The sequence below is a fragment of the Zingiber officinale genome, chromosome 9A, assembly GCF_018446385.1.
Source record: "Zingiber officinale cultivar Zhangliang chromosome 9A, Zo_v1.1, whole genome shotgun sequence".
Classification (NCBI taxonomy): domain Eukaryota; kingdom Viridiplantae; phylum Streptophyta; class Magnoliopsida; order Zingiberales; family Zingiberaceae; genus Zingiber; species Zingiber officinale.
The window spans coordinates 28,173,819-28,188,169 of NC_056002.1; the positions used below are offsets into that span (position 1 = coordinate 28,173,819).

At 36.9% G+C, this 14,351-nt stretch overlaps 2 protein-coding genes across 5 annotated transcripts; one reads left to right on the forward strand and one right to left on the reverse strand.

The window, feature by feature from the left end:
* Window positions 1-42: 42 nt before the first annotated feature.
* On the forward strand, window positions 43-5,396 carry LOC122018623 (vacuolar-processing enzyme-like). The gene is made up of 9 exons (XM_042575994.1): window positions 43-572; window positions 666-830; window positions 2,654-2,810; window positions 2,889-2,974; window positions 3,067-3,266; window positions 3,954-4,002; window positions 4,075-4,284; window positions 4,709-4,915; window positions 4,994-5,396. The coding sequence occupies exons 1-9, from the start codon at window positions 354-356 to the stop codon at window positions 5,174-5,176; spliced, it is 1,476 nt and encodes a 491-aa protein (XP_042431928.1). The 5' UTR covers window positions 43-353; the 3' UTR covers window positions 5,177-5,396.
* Window positions 5,397-5,715: 319 nt separating this feature from the next.
* On the reverse strand, window positions 5,716-10,344 carry LOC122018622. Of its 4 annotated transcripts, none has more exons than XM_042575993.1 (8): window positions 9,980-10,343; window positions 9,433-9,633; window positions 9,131-9,198; window positions 7,266-8,538; window positions 7,110-7,172; window positions 6,948-7,021; window positions 6,689-6,857; window positions 5,716-6,596 (listed from the first exon to the last, which is right to left on the reverse strand). In XM_042575993.1, exons 2-8 carry the CDS (start codon window positions 9,572-9,574, stop codon window positions 6,037-6,039), a joined length of 2,349 nt encoding a protein of 782 aa, XP_042431927.1. In that variant the 5' UTR covers window positions 9,575-9,633; window positions 9,980-10,343; the 3' UTR covers window positions 5,716-6,036. The 4 variants fall into 4 exon arrangements, with proteins under 4 accessions (XP_042431927.1, XP_042431926.1, XP_042431925.1 ...); XM_042575992.1 differs by having other exon boundaries at window positions 6,689-6,875; XM_042575991.1 differs by having other exon boundaries at window positions 7,110-8,538; window positions 9,980-10,344.
* Between the last annotated feature and the right edge of the window lie 4,007 nt (window positions 10,345-14,351).

The following is a 14,351-nucleotide window of genomic DNA, read 5'->3' on the forward strand; positions in this document are numbered from 1 at the left end:
CTTCCCCGTTCCTCCGCTCCGCCCGATGCAGGAAACGCCTGCTGCGGCGAAAACGGACGGAGGGAGAGGGAGAGGGAGAGGGCGAGCGGCACGAGCAGAGCATGACGGAAGCGGCCTGCAGGTGGCGACAAGGGAACCGATCGCGTTCGTTTCGCGCCTCGCTGCCCGTAGTTGTCAACAATGCGCCTCCCACGTGTCTCCCCCTCGCGCTGCATGCGGCTGCGCAAGGGCAGAGAGGAGAGAGGACTCGCGTCAGGCGGCGCCACCTCCTCCTCCATCCCCTCCCCTACCCTTCTTTTTAACCCCTCCTCGCCCCAATACTCCTCACGCAGCCCTCAATCGCATCCCGCAGCATGGGGACGACCTCCTCCCGCGCCGCCGCCTGCCTCGCCCTCCTCTGCTTCGCTTCAATGCTGCTGGCGATTTCGCCAGCCCTCGTCCCTGATGTCGATCCGACCATTTTGTTGCCGTCTGATCGGCCCATCCCTGATACCTCGGTGGAGGACGAGACGGGAACCACTTGGGCTCTTCTCGTGGCTGGCTCTTCGGGCTACGGAAACTATCGGCACCAGGTACGCGCCGCCCGTGACTGCGTTTTTTCGACGAACACATGGCCTGCGATAGAGGGCAGACTGAAGACGTCGGTTCGGTTTGTGGAAATGCAGGCGGACGTGTGCCACGCGTACCAGCTGCTGCGGAAAGGTGGGCTGAAGGAGGAGAACATAGTGGTGATGATGCACGACGACATCGCTGACAACCCGCTCAACCCCAGGAAGGGAGTCATCATCAATCACCCCCAGGGCCAAGATGTTTATGCTGGCGTCCCCAAGGTAGAAGGGGTCCTTGCTTCGTATTTGCTCTGATATGTCTTGTGTGCTCATTTAGTCGTTGGTGAACCTGCATACAATCCTCTTCTGTTTAGAGATGAAGTGAGTGGCCTGGTTTTCTTTGCCATGCCATGGAATGAAGAATTGAACTAAGATGATAGGTCCTGCTAGGAATTCAATCTCTTTTGTTAGTAACCTGAAGAGTAACAAAGTGTCCATACTGCATCATTTAGGCGTTAGTTGTTCTAGCTAGTGATAGTCTTGATGAAGCAATCTAATTAAAAACAACTTGACAAAAAAGTAAAACAAGAGAACATTGTCTTTAGGTGAATTACTTACCCTTTTGCTGGATCACCAAATAATCTTACCCTAATATACATCTGTTGTATTCTCCTTACAATGTCGAGTAGCAAAACTAGTGAAAGAAATTGATTAAAAGGGTAAGTAATTCACCTACACAGGGGAAGTCTTTTGATGAAAGCAAATAAAAAAAAAACCTTGGATAAGATTTGGAGAAATGCCTAAAGATCCAGAGCCTCCAACCTCAGATTAGATGCAATGTACAAAAAAAAAATCTTTGAAATTAGTAGCTTCATTGGTGAATAGCTGCAACCAAAGAGGATCAATAAGAGTAGGTTTGGCTTGTGAAAGAATGTGAAAGCTGATTTAGTTTCTTATGCTCTAAGGGAGTGATACAAAGGATTTGGATATTGTTATGCGCATGGTACACCGACTAAAATGTAGCTTTCTCAAACGGATTAGAGATGGGTTTGCAATTGGTATCTAAGCCACAGTAGGTTGAATCATTACAGAAGGGAGAATAGGTAGTTAACAGAGTTTGTCAGAAAATGGCTTCGAGGTGCTTCTGAGCAAGGAGAGCTATAACATTTTATTTTGGACCGCCTGAACACATCCATTTAGAGGAGTATCCCCAGGTTGATAGGGAGCATAGGCGTACAGGATGTCATCACAACCTCTACTAGTTGGACACGTGTCACCCTCTTATCTTATATCCTAAGTTAGTGTTGTTATTTTGTAATGTGTTGCTCCTCCCACATTTTGTGGTTTAGTCGGTCAAGATTGCTAACATTGTATTAGTGAAGGCACATCTTTTATACTATATGACACTTAGGTTCTCGTGCTATGTTATCGTGTTTGTGTAGTACCTAGATGTGGTGGTTTTATCATTTGAAGCCATATGACTTTTGCAGTGGGAAGATGAATCACTGAGAGAGAAACCAGGCCTAATAAAGGTCATCTCTAGTGTTTATTTTGTCTTGCTCATGTTCCAATTTTGGCATTGTGCTGTTGTAGAGGTGTCTGTTTGGTAGAGGTGTCTCACATAAGTGTCTCACATTGTACCAAAGCTATTTGACTGAGATGATTTTTGAGGCTGGTGAATTGTGATTATTGAAAGATGCAAGGACACAACAAAATGCATTTGGGCCATCGCCCTTCTGAAACTTCCTCTCTGGTTTTGAGGTAAGAGGCACATTTTGGCAATCCTAAAGAGTGGTGATGACAATTCCCAAGGTTTGCCAGCCTTTTTGCCGCCTTTCCTTCTAATTGGTTCTTCGCTCTTGAATTTATTTTCATTATTTGAAACTTGTATACAAGAGCTGTTTTGATATATAATTTTATAATAATAATTCTATCTTATCTGTTCCTATCTAATTGCTTACTTGATCTTCTCTTGATTTTGTCTACCATGTTCTTGTTTTCTTTTCTTGACAGAACCCACTATGTTTATTGTGTATGTGCTAACATTGTCAACCATCTTTTGACATTAAAGGCTCGATTCTAGTGTTTAACACTGCTTATCTTAGGACTACACCAAGGAGCAAGTCAATACCAGGAACCTGTATGCAGTGATTTTGGGTGATAAGAGCGCTGTAGAAGGTGGAAGTGGAAAGGTCATAGAAAGTAAATCCAATGATAGGATCTTTATCTACTTCTCCGATCATGGAGGACCTGGGGTCCTTGGTAGGTTCCAACTTTCTGTGTCATTCTGATTGCCAACTTTTATGCTGGTTAATTATGCTGACATTTATTCAAATACAGGAATGCCCAATTTGCCATATCTTTATGCTGCTGAGTTCATTGAAGTATTGAAGAAGAAGCATGCATCCAAGAGTTACAAAGAAATGGTCAGACAATTGTACTGCATAGCAATTTAGCCCTATGGTTATGCTATACTATAAATAGAATTGCTGATCTTTGTTGGTGTTCGTTTGAACAGATTATTTATGTGGAAGCATGTGAGAGTGGCAGTATCTTTGAAGGTTTAATGCCAGAAGACCTTAATGTATATGTGACAACAGCATCCAATGCTGTTGAAAGCAGCTGGGGAACCTACTGTCCTGGGATGGATCCTCCACCACCACCGGAATATATGACTTGCCTTGGTGACTTGTACAGCGTTGCATGGATGGAAGACAGGTTTGAGTTTTATACCTAAACAAGTCATACCTGTTGTCAAGTTCAAAAGGTCTAAACATTTTATTGCATTTGATTTGTTTTTTTTTTCATGTTAATGGGCTGACATTAGATTATTTGGTTCCACTGAGGAATTTTTTTTTTAAATGTATTTCCTTCTTCAGTGATTTTGTTTCTTCGGAGATGAAACAACAAAGAGCCACTGAAGTACAACAAATTGGATTAGAGCATCGAATCCAAGTTCAATTGTTGAATTTTCTGATTAGCAACTTAGTTTTAATTACAAGATGTTAGTGCATTACAGAATAGCTACACCTTTAAGTCTTGCTAATGACATAGCTTTGTTTGTTTAAAATTTCCCCAAGAAAATTTTGCTTCGGACATTAAATGCTTTTTACCTTTTACTCTTCTCAAAGCCATAACTTGGTCTTTCTTGAAAAACTTTGTCAAGAAATTAGCGTGTGGTGACTGTTGTCACAATAACAGATTGTAACTTTTACTGCTGCAAAAGTCATATCTTGGTTCTTAATTTTGACACACAGCCTGGTGTGCTAACTCATCTAAAAGATAAAAAGGAGCCAGAACTTCCATTTGTAATGGTATTCCTGCTTTTAAGGGTAGAAATCCTCCAAACATAGGAGCCTTTTCAATATGATGGCATTGCTAATCTTCTAATTATATTTATGGCAGTGAGAATCACAATCTAAAGGAGGAAACGGTTGGGAAACAGTATGAGTCAGTAAGTTCCTGTTAATCTCTATTATAGTCCTCTTCTTGTTTTTTTGAAGGGTTTCTCTGATAATGTGTTCAGGTGAAGATGAGGACATCAAACCAGAACACATACAGTGCAGGGTCTCATGTGATGGAGTATGGTGATAAGAATGTAAAACCTGAGAAGTTGTACCTTTACCAGGGCTTTGACCCTGCCAATGCCAATTTAACTGAGAATGCACTTCGCCTCAGCAAGCAGATGGGAGTCATCAATCAGAGAGATGCTGACCTCCTATTCTTATGGCACATGGTGAGTGAAGAACACTTCGTTTTCCCTTATTATTTTTATGCTATTTCCATTCGTGGCAATGATTTAACTTGGAGACTGAATGATTTAATAAGAACATTGTATCTTTGGTACCATTCTAAGGGCCTAGTACCAAGGGATGCGTGAGTGACCTTGATTTCTAGCATATTGATCGATAATGTTATATTTAACCCGTGAACTTGGAGCAGTGGAGAGAAAAACTATATACACGGATTTCATATGTAAGTAGGAAACATGGCAGTTTCAATTGGTTTTAACTATCAGTATTGTCTTTCAACTGATTTAGACCCATTTGTCGATCTTTTCATGCAGTTTCCATCTTTCAACACTGCAGATTCTGTTTTGGAGCACCTTTTAAACGCCTTGCATTGTTCTTATATCTTAACAACCTAGTGTTTGCTTTCAGTATGAAAGATTAGAGGAAGGGTCAAACAAAAAGAAGGAAATTCTCTCGGAGATCACTGAGATGATGATGCACAGAGCACACCTTGACAGTAGCATCGAACTCATCGGCAATCTAATTTTTGGATCTGATGTTGCACCTTCAGTCCTCAAAACCGTGAGGCCATCTGGCCAGGCTCTGGTTGATGATTGGGTTTGCTTGAAAACAATGGTAAATATTGTGCTCTAGCGTATTCATCTTCACAATCTATTTTATTAAACATGACCATGTGGTAACAAAAAACCTTAGGTCCAAGCATTCGAGTCGCATTGTGGATCGCTCACTCAATATGGCATGAAGTATATGCGAGCTTTCGCAAACATATGTAACGAGGGTGTCTCGAAGGATGCGATGGAAGAAGCTTGTGGTAATGTTTGTGGAAGCTACAACTCAGCTAAGTGGAGTCCCTTTATCCATGGCTACAGTGCATGATCTTGTATCTCAAAATTGCACACGTCTAGTGCAATGTAAGCTCATCAGTGCTCATACATAAATATATACACACTGGCAGTAGGAATAGTCATATGCTTACTTAAACTTGTTCAAGGGTGTTGTTTCGGATAGCCAGAGCCACCTAAAATCTCGGTCTTGATATTTTAACCGACAATGCATGATAGCTAATATGATTAATTTAAAGTGGTAATTGGGTCAATACTAGAAGATGGTTATAGAATTTTAGTATTTATAAAGTTTGAATGTATTCTTGAGGTAGTCTCCTAACATGAACTTGCTCAACATTGATTTCAACTCAATTTGATTGTTCAAGGTGGAATTCTCTTCCTCAAATTTTGACACAGGTTTTTCTTAAAGTTTTGACACAGGTTGTATCTTGAATCTTCTTGGTAAGTCAAAGTCAGTCTTCTCCTTGAGTTGTATTGACAGAAACTACATCAGCAATGCATCCTAGGGAATCTGAAACTGGCTTCGATGTAGCTTTTGTCACTACTGTAATGCATTCAAAGTAACATGCGTATCTTATTATGCTTTGGGGCTCCCTTTCTATTATCGGTTTCAAGAACAAATGTTCATTGTCATCCCTCATATCGAATAGTATCCTCATTTACATAATGTACTTCCGACGATACAAGATTATTTGCATTCACTTCAACTTCCCTCATCTTATTAACGATTTACAGCAAGGGAAATCCACCGATTAGCAGAAAATATAAGTATATGTGCGCCTCATTGTGAATAAAAAGGCAATTCCAGTCTTGTTTGCTAATTGATCATGAGATTCTAGTCCTGCATGATCTTGCCAAGTTGGAAGAGACAAATTTGAAATCACTCTAATTTCAGCACCAACAGTCGAAAACAATCTCTTCGATTATACCCAAGATGATATCAGATGTTGTCTCACTGGTAATATTGAGAACTTCAAGTCGAAGGTCCATCCAAGGTCGACCATTCAAGTCCTTTTTGACAACCGTATCTAATGTGTTGGGCGATGGTACTTGAAGATGCCATTCGAGGCTCTTGCTTACCTCTTGGATTAAGCCTTCACCTTGAGGGCCAGGTTGGATATTTCGCTTGACGTAGGATAGGCACGAGATGCTTTTCAAGAAGCTCTCGTGTATATCTAAAAGGACTTCATTGATGCAGTCGAATAGAAGCTTAGGATCATCTTGTGGGAAGCAAAAAAAGATTCCTATTTCCTCGTACAAAGATGGTTCAAGTAACTGGTCTTCTATATCCCATTTCATTGGGAATTCATCCACAAGTCCTGAAGCTTCCAAGACTGCTTCGATGTAATCAAACCTAGCTTGACAATCGTCATTTACAACAGGTGATGCTATAAGTCTTCCAGAATTGTTGCCTTCTTGAACAGCTTGTTGATCTTGTACTTGAATATTATCTGCAAAAAGGGATCGAATTTAGGGGTATGCCAAAAAGCAAACGAATCTGTTTCGACTAAAGAATTGATTCTTTTCAATTGCCAGATCATACAATTCTCTATCCCAGTAGAGTCAGGGCTGCTAATATCATCTGATATGAACTTTTCTAGAACAGATACTGGACTTGGTTGCTCTAGTTTTTCATTGATGCTTTCAGGAGCCATTAAGTTTTGCTTGACTAAGCTGCTTGGTCGGGGCTTCGGCTGCGCCACTGCTGTTGACTTCTCTTCAAATATGTCCTAGCAGAACAGTGTAGTTGTAAGACAGGAAATTATTGTTACATCGAGACAACTAATTGGAAAAAAGGTTACCAAGCCACATAATGTAGGTTCATCCAATTGGTTAGATTCTATAGTTCTTTTAGCACCAACTTCTTCGACGATCTCTGCATTTTATGATAAAAGCTTTGATAGGCTTCATAATGAAGTAACAAAAGAAACAACAAAAATGTTATTTAAATTTATAAAGGCTACCTTGGCTGTTCAAGTCTTTGCTACGGACAAGTAATAGCTCTGATATAGCGGTTCCAACCAGTTCTGCAGCCATGACCAACATTTTACTTTCATCACTTGAATGGACAAGCAAAATGGAACTTCTAAATATTTTGTTTCTAAGGTTATTGATCCCACCTTCATGCTTTAACTGTTGTAGTGATGGATCTTCTATCTCTTTAGGCGGCACAGCAAGCTCCTCATCTCTTTGAGGACTGGATGTAGGAGATAACTCGGTGTATCTTAAGATAGAAAGCATTGTTCCCAATGATTTTGAAACTTCAACTCTTGGCAAACTATCGACTCTTGTGTTTAGCATCTCAGTGAGATGCTTCTTGGCTTCCTCATATATTGAAGACTCAGATCTTGATGTCGACGGAGAAATATGACTGTTGCTGTTAACTTCAAATTCTTCGGAACTAATGTTCTTACTTTTCCTATTATCAAGGTATACTGATTTGGGTTGCTTATTGTCACAAGATAAATTTTCAGATGAGTCACGAGACTCACTAGGCCTAACTGGAATTCTGTGTAGAAGACCATCCATGGAAATAGCATGTCGTGCTTCTCTGCTCTCACCAATTATATGCCGGAGTCTCCTCCTAATTTCTCTTAGGGAAAAATGGGATACAATCCTTTCATCACTGTCGCTTTGTTTAGGGACATGACGGAATTGCGGCACAGAACTTCCAGTAGTTCTCGTTGGGTTTGGCTTCAAAATGACAATTCTATTCAAAGATTTGGAAGTTGGATTTTCTACTGTAGGCTTCGTCCCCTTGGACTTGTCCTTTCTCCAGAAAAAGTTATATCTGTTTTGTTTCTGAGGTAATTGGTTGCGGTCAGACTCGTTGCATTTCCCTGAATTATCATTCTTCTCCACCAACAGCGGGACATTTTCTGTATATCTATCTGATCCCAGTTTGGATGTTTTCCTTACCTGATCACCATGAAGACTTTGAATATGTTTAAACAGAACTGAATCTGGATCTTGGAGGAGCTTGATAAATAACTTCCTATCTGAATCTATAGCAGCTATTGCATCCCTTAACTTTTCCGACCGGAAAATTAATCCTCCATCATTTTGTTCCTTGACAATGGATTTCTGACTTATCAGCTCAGCAAAATCAGAAAGTGTCTTTTTTAAAAAAGAGATATTTTGATCAAGATGATCATCAAGTTCATGAAGATGGTAGTGACTCCCCAAACTAATACTTTCCAAGGAATGAAGCAAATCAAACTTATTGTCAGCATCTCGGCTAGCTTGTTGGCGAGTATAACTGTAGAATTCTACCAAAAATGCTGCCATGTCAAAGTTAAGAGATCTTTCAGTTTGAGACATCTCTCCTTCCATCAGTGCTTTTATACTTGTTGAACCCACACTAACCTTATCGTCTCTAATTTCATCAAGAAGCTGAGAAAAATAAGGGATTGTTTACTAGCAGCAGAGATGTTAGGGGCGGGCTAACACAAAACTAGGCAATAGGAATACAAATAAAATAACTAGCTTGAATATAGTAAACTATATCATTTAGTTCCTCTTCGACTACTACACATACTGTAGAGTTGCTCACTAACCAACGAAAATGACTCACTTGGTCATAAACAAAAAGAATTAAATGGGAGCCTAAATTTTATTCATATTTACTTCAAACATGGATGATGAATCTTCTCTGCGTCTGCAAATTGGATTAGCAACATATGAATCAAAAAGAAAGGTTTGAGGGATTGATGCTAATATCAATCTAATATGTACTATTTCCACCTACAAGATAAATGTCTATGTTTCATCAATATCGCAAGTTTGTTTCTTCGCACATCAGCAAGCGGTGTTCGTCCCAAGTATTGGAGGTTGGCTATTTGGGTCTATGCAAAACTATGCCACTAGAATACTCAGGATATACTAAAACAGCGAGAATTACACAACTAAGACATTCTCAAAAAGTATGGCTGTCTATAGACAACTGATATCTTTAACTACTGATGAAAAAATTGTGTAGACTTACAGTGGCACCTTCATGCTTGTTTTCTGGATTTCTTAGTGCATCGAGCTCAATTCTCGAGTAGCCAGAACCTGAATAACATAAAGAAATAGTTATGAGCTTCTAGTTAGCAAGGCATACAAATAGCTAAATCTAAATCTAAATCTAAATGAAGGCCTTAATACCGACTAAAAACTTTGCAATTATACATATTTTAATTGCCAAGCCTATTGTTGTTACTTCAATGAAGTGTATATGAGAGAGAGAGAGTTGTTAGTAACCCCATAATCAATAGCTATAGTTCACACTAAAACTCAAATTCTTACCAATATGGCTAGTACTTTCATGCTTTGTATCTGAAAGTAACTTCTGAATTGGATGGCCTCGACGGAAATCCAACAAGCTGATCAAACCCGAAACACATCCAACATTGCCCTTTAGCTGTCGTGTATGAGGTCTTTTGCCCATAGTCTAACTCCTGTTTCTTTCAGATCCCAGAGACTGTTGAGGAAACAAGGAATAAGGATCTGAAAAACAAACAGAACAGGATGAGAGATTGGGCAGGCCTTTCAGTGCAAAACAAGAGGTGCAAAAACTGACAAAAAAAAAATTCTGAAAAAAGAATTGTTTCTAATGAATGACCATGTCGGGTAAAGGATCAAGAGCAAATAATTGCATCAACTCCCAGAAATCAGAGGCATGTGACCGAACTATATGAGACAAAATAGCTTGATGCAGTAACAAATATGTGCTTTTTTCCCTCTTCTTTTTCTAGGTGAAATCGCAAGAAAGTCTGTTCTTTCACTCCCCCATGGAGTGGTCAAGATCCAGATAACAAGGAAAAGGTGGATCATCGCTTTTTCAGCTTCATACCTTGCACACCTCAATGGAAGAACCAAATCTGACATGGTAGCTTCCCAGAGATCAACACGGCGGAGAGCCTCCTCACGGAGGCATGCACTCGGCGGCGATTAACAAAGAAGAGAGTGAGTAAGGAATTGGGGGCGAAGGGAAGCCAGGAAGCGTGGCTCCACTTCCATCGGAGGAATCGTCGCGGAGGTGGAAACTGGAAAAGGTTGTTGAACCTCCCCCACCGCTATTTATTGCCGCCCCCTTCCCCCTTCGCCTTTAACCCACTCCACGACAACCCAAAACGACCATGGCGACGCAGCCAACGACAGCACAAACGGCGGAGAAAGCAGAGCAGAGAAGAGAGAGATTGCACGCAACTGTGTACGTCGTGGAATCGTCGCGAGAGGAATAATAAGAGAAACATATTCGAATTTTAAATAGGATAAATATTTTAAAATTTTATAATATATATAAATTATGCTTTTAAAAGAAAAGTTATATATTTTTAGAATTAGTCGAATTACCAACGATCCTTTTTATTCTCGTAATGAAAATCGCCTCTTCTTAATAAAGAAAAAAAATTACTTTTAACTTAATAAAAATTATATTAAACTATTTTTTATCATTAATTAAAAATATTATAATATAATTAAAATATTATCATAGTAGTTATGATTTATGATTATTATAAGGTGTTTAGTGTTTTTAATTAAGTTAAAATGAGTTTACTTAAATTTGAATAATTTTAGTTAAATTGATAAAGAATATAAAAAAATTAATAAAGTTGACGATCAATCAATTTTGTTTGAATTGAATCGTGCATGAAGAACATAAGGAGGATAAATATTTAGGAAGTAAAATTATCTTTTTCTTAGGGATACAGAGACTCACGATTTCTAAAGTGGACAGATTTTTCTTTCATTATCAATTTCTTTATTGTTGGTATTGATATGTAGAGGACTCTTCCTTTATTCTCATTAGATTAATCAATTTTTTAAAAGATCTATTAAACTTTGTAATGAATAATTTAATAATTGAATTGAATATCCAACACTTCTTTCGATTTCTTCTAAAATTTTTATATTATAATTATTCATATAATATAATAGATTCAAGTCATTTTTAATTATTTGATTTAATATGTCAGTGTGTATACATATTGATTAGACATATAAAAACATCTTTTCTATAATTTTGATAGACAGATTCTAACTATCGACAAAACTTAATCAATTTCATTAGTTAGAAGAGCTTCATCGAGTTTACTTACTAAGGCTCAATTAGTTTGTAGTGCCATATCTCCTTAAATCAAGATCTAGTGAATTTTTTTTCACTTAACTGATTATATATATATATATATATATATAACAATCCGGCCCTCGACCCCTTGGATGGTCCAACTGATGATCCTTTGGCGGTCTCTTGGACGGTTCAACTGACGGCCCCTTATGTCGTCGATCGATGACTCTCGACTGTGTCGTTACTCATTAGGTCTTTTCATCCTTGGTCAATGAATTTTTATCTTCTTCAATATTCGAACTCTAAATCTTCATAATAAATATTAAAATTTATAAATCCTAATAATTATGAAAAATCAAACTAAAGAATTTTTTTTTTTTTTTTTTGACTCATTCTATCATTTCAATCCATATATGCAGGGGCGGATCCAGTGTGGGGGGGCAGCATCGGCGATGGAACCCTTAGTATTATGGGATTCCATCGGTGGAGATGGAGGATACCACCCCTTATTTATCATGATCTGTCTCTCCATATTTAAATTTCTAGATCCGCCACTGCATATATGAATTACAGATCTTTCATACTATTAAAAAAACTCTCTCTTCGGATATTGTGAAAGATATTTTATAAAAAAATAATAAATTCTTATTCATATCTTGATTGAGTTTAGGAAGTCTAACATCCAATTCTCCTGTTGGTGAGCCGCCAGCGTTGACTTTTAGCGCATTTGCCAAATGTACGTCGGTTCTCCTGCAACTTGCTTGCTTTCGGACACCTACCATTTTATAATAATTCCAACGTCAAAGTACAACCTCAGACGCTATCGTTCTTCAAAGGGTTGATTAATAAATTTTCTAACATATTAACAAATATATATGAACTATCAGTTGAGTGGAGAATGATCTTGTATTTATTTATTTTATTAATTAAACAAGTAGAATAATATCCATAAGCATTATCGCATCTTATTATTGTCAATTTTTTATCACTTCCGTATACTTTTTAAACATCGGAACATTATAGAATTAATATCTTATCAAAATGTAAAAGTAGACCCTTGTATTTTATTAAAAGCATCTAAATCATAATTGACTGAAGAAATCATGTTAATTATAGGAAACCTGTAAGGAATGGAATGAAGTTGAGCTGTGTCACGCCGAATTAAGCACTCAAAACTGAAGCGCAAACAGTGTCGGCAGAATGCAAATTAAAGGGGCTTGATATATCGTTGTGCTCGAGCACGCAGACAGATCTAGAGCACCTACCAAAAGCAAACGCATTAAACAAACACGTTCAGATCAGCGAGTGGAGGAAGAAGACGACGACGGAGTTATGGCTTGCTGGTTGTGACAACGTTGATGTTGGCTTCGTGTATTAATGCCTCGACGCAACGTCATTGGGCCTGGGCTTCAAGTCTTTGCAGTGCAAGTTATGGCGTTTAGGACCACAAAGCTGCGTTGGAGATGGTCCGTTGGACAGTACTTGGCCATCTATCCCTTGGACAATAATTTATAAAAATAAAATCTTTATTAATAAGTAGGGTTTGGGAAGGTTGTCTTGTACCCTACTCGTCCAGTCTTAATTAACATACTCAATTATATTTCTTTAGTAGTATAATTAGACATAGCGCACGTGTTACATATATAATATATGTATAAATGTACGTAAATGAGTATCCCAACTTATACATGGGACTTGATAACGATACATCATGTCTCAGGCCCATAAATTAAACTTGATAAGGATATACCAAGACCTAAGCTCATAAATTAAATTTGGTAAAAGCGTGTTAGGTTTATACAATAGTGTAACACAAGGGTGATATTCGAAAACCCCAACAGTAAGTGTAATGAACCAAGCCGTTTCTGAGCTATTCGAAACTCGATTCGATAAAAGCTCGTTTGAGCTCGTTTAATGAGGTACGTTAAGATAAACAAATCAAACTCAACTTTCACAATACTCGGCTCGTTAGCTCGTGAACATGTTCATTAATAAGCAAATGAATCAATTTTTAAATGAAAAAAATAATAATTTTGATATTGAATTTATGGATTTTAAACTCTACTTATGAAAAATATTTTCATATAGATAAATATATTAAATTTATTTATTAGAATAAAATTATAATTTTAATAAGAATATTATAATTTTCTCTAAATCTATAATTTAATTTTTAATAATATTTAAATTTATAATTTATATTTATTAAGTTCGTTTAGGCTCGATAAAACTTGAATAAGCATATAAACCATGAATATATTCGTTAAATAAAGCTCGAGTTTGACTCAATTATAAACGAGCTAAACTTAAACATTCAAGAGTTCGACTCAGTTCGGCTCAATTACACCCCACCCAGGAGCAAGCTACTGTAATGAACTCTCCTTTATAAAAAAATTAATTTAATATCACACTTAATCTTAGCAAAAAAAAAGTAAAGAAAAATATATTTTCTAACTTCGTCCCTCGTGATATTACCAATCCTAAAATGATGGACTAAAGAGAACAATTGTAGTACATATTTTTTATATAAAACAAGCCGATAGAATTACTAATATAATTTAATTTTAAAATGTACTAAAATTAGTTATTAAATTATCCAAATATAATCATTTACATAATTTTTTATTTAGTCTATTAAAATTCATTCATTTTTGCTTTTTACGTTCAAAGCCTAGCTCACCTCTAATTTTGGAGCTGATCTTGATAAGTTATTCACAGAGAGGTGTAAATTAGTTGAGTCAAATCTAATTTAATTGTGTTTAAATTTATTTATTATTTATTAAGTTTGATCAAATTTATTTATTAAAGTTTTTGTTAAGGTAAAATTGAACTCAACTCAAGTAATAATATTGTTATCGTTTTGAATTAAATTAAATATTTATTTAATATGAATTTTATATTATTTTTCTTTAATTTTATTATTTTATGAATGATTTAAGACTATTTATAAATTAATATTTTTTAAAATTTAATAAAATAATTAAATTTTATATAATTAAATAAAATAAATTTGTTTTTTTAATATATATCTTTTTTACTGTTAATCGAATATAAATAAATTTTGTTTGATTCATTTACAATTAAAATTATTCGTGTATATGGTTGTTTTGTTGTACTTAAGTTATGGATCAAATAAATAATTGATCTAACTGTA

Bases quoted from the DNA above. Each gene is read 5' to 3' on its own strand.
- LOC122018623 (XM_042575994.1), top strand. From the start codon at position 354: ATGGGGACGACCTCCTCCCGCGCCGCCGCCTGCCTCGCCCTCCTCTGC. The intron at 831-2,653 runs GTAGAAGGGGTC...TGCTTATCTTAG, and splicing joins TTTATGCTGGCGTCCCCAAG to GACTACACCAAGGAGCAAGT. The intron at 2,811-2,888 runs GTAGGTTCCAAC...ATTCAAATACAG, and splicing joins TGGAGGACCTGGGGTCCTTG to GAATGCCCAATTTGCCATAT.
- LOC122018622 (XM_042575990.1), bottom strand. From the start codon at position 9,574: ATGGGCAAAAGACCTCATACACGACAGCTAAAGGGCAATGTTGGATGT. The intron at 8,539-9,130 runs GTAAGTCTACAC...TATTTTTCTCAG, and splicing joins ACAAGCATGAAGGTGCCACT to CTTCTTGATGAAATTAGAGA. The intron at 7,022-7,109 runs GTAGCCTTTATA...CATAAAATGCAG, and splicing joins CAAAGACTTGAACAGCCAAG to AGATCGTCGAAGAAGTTGGT.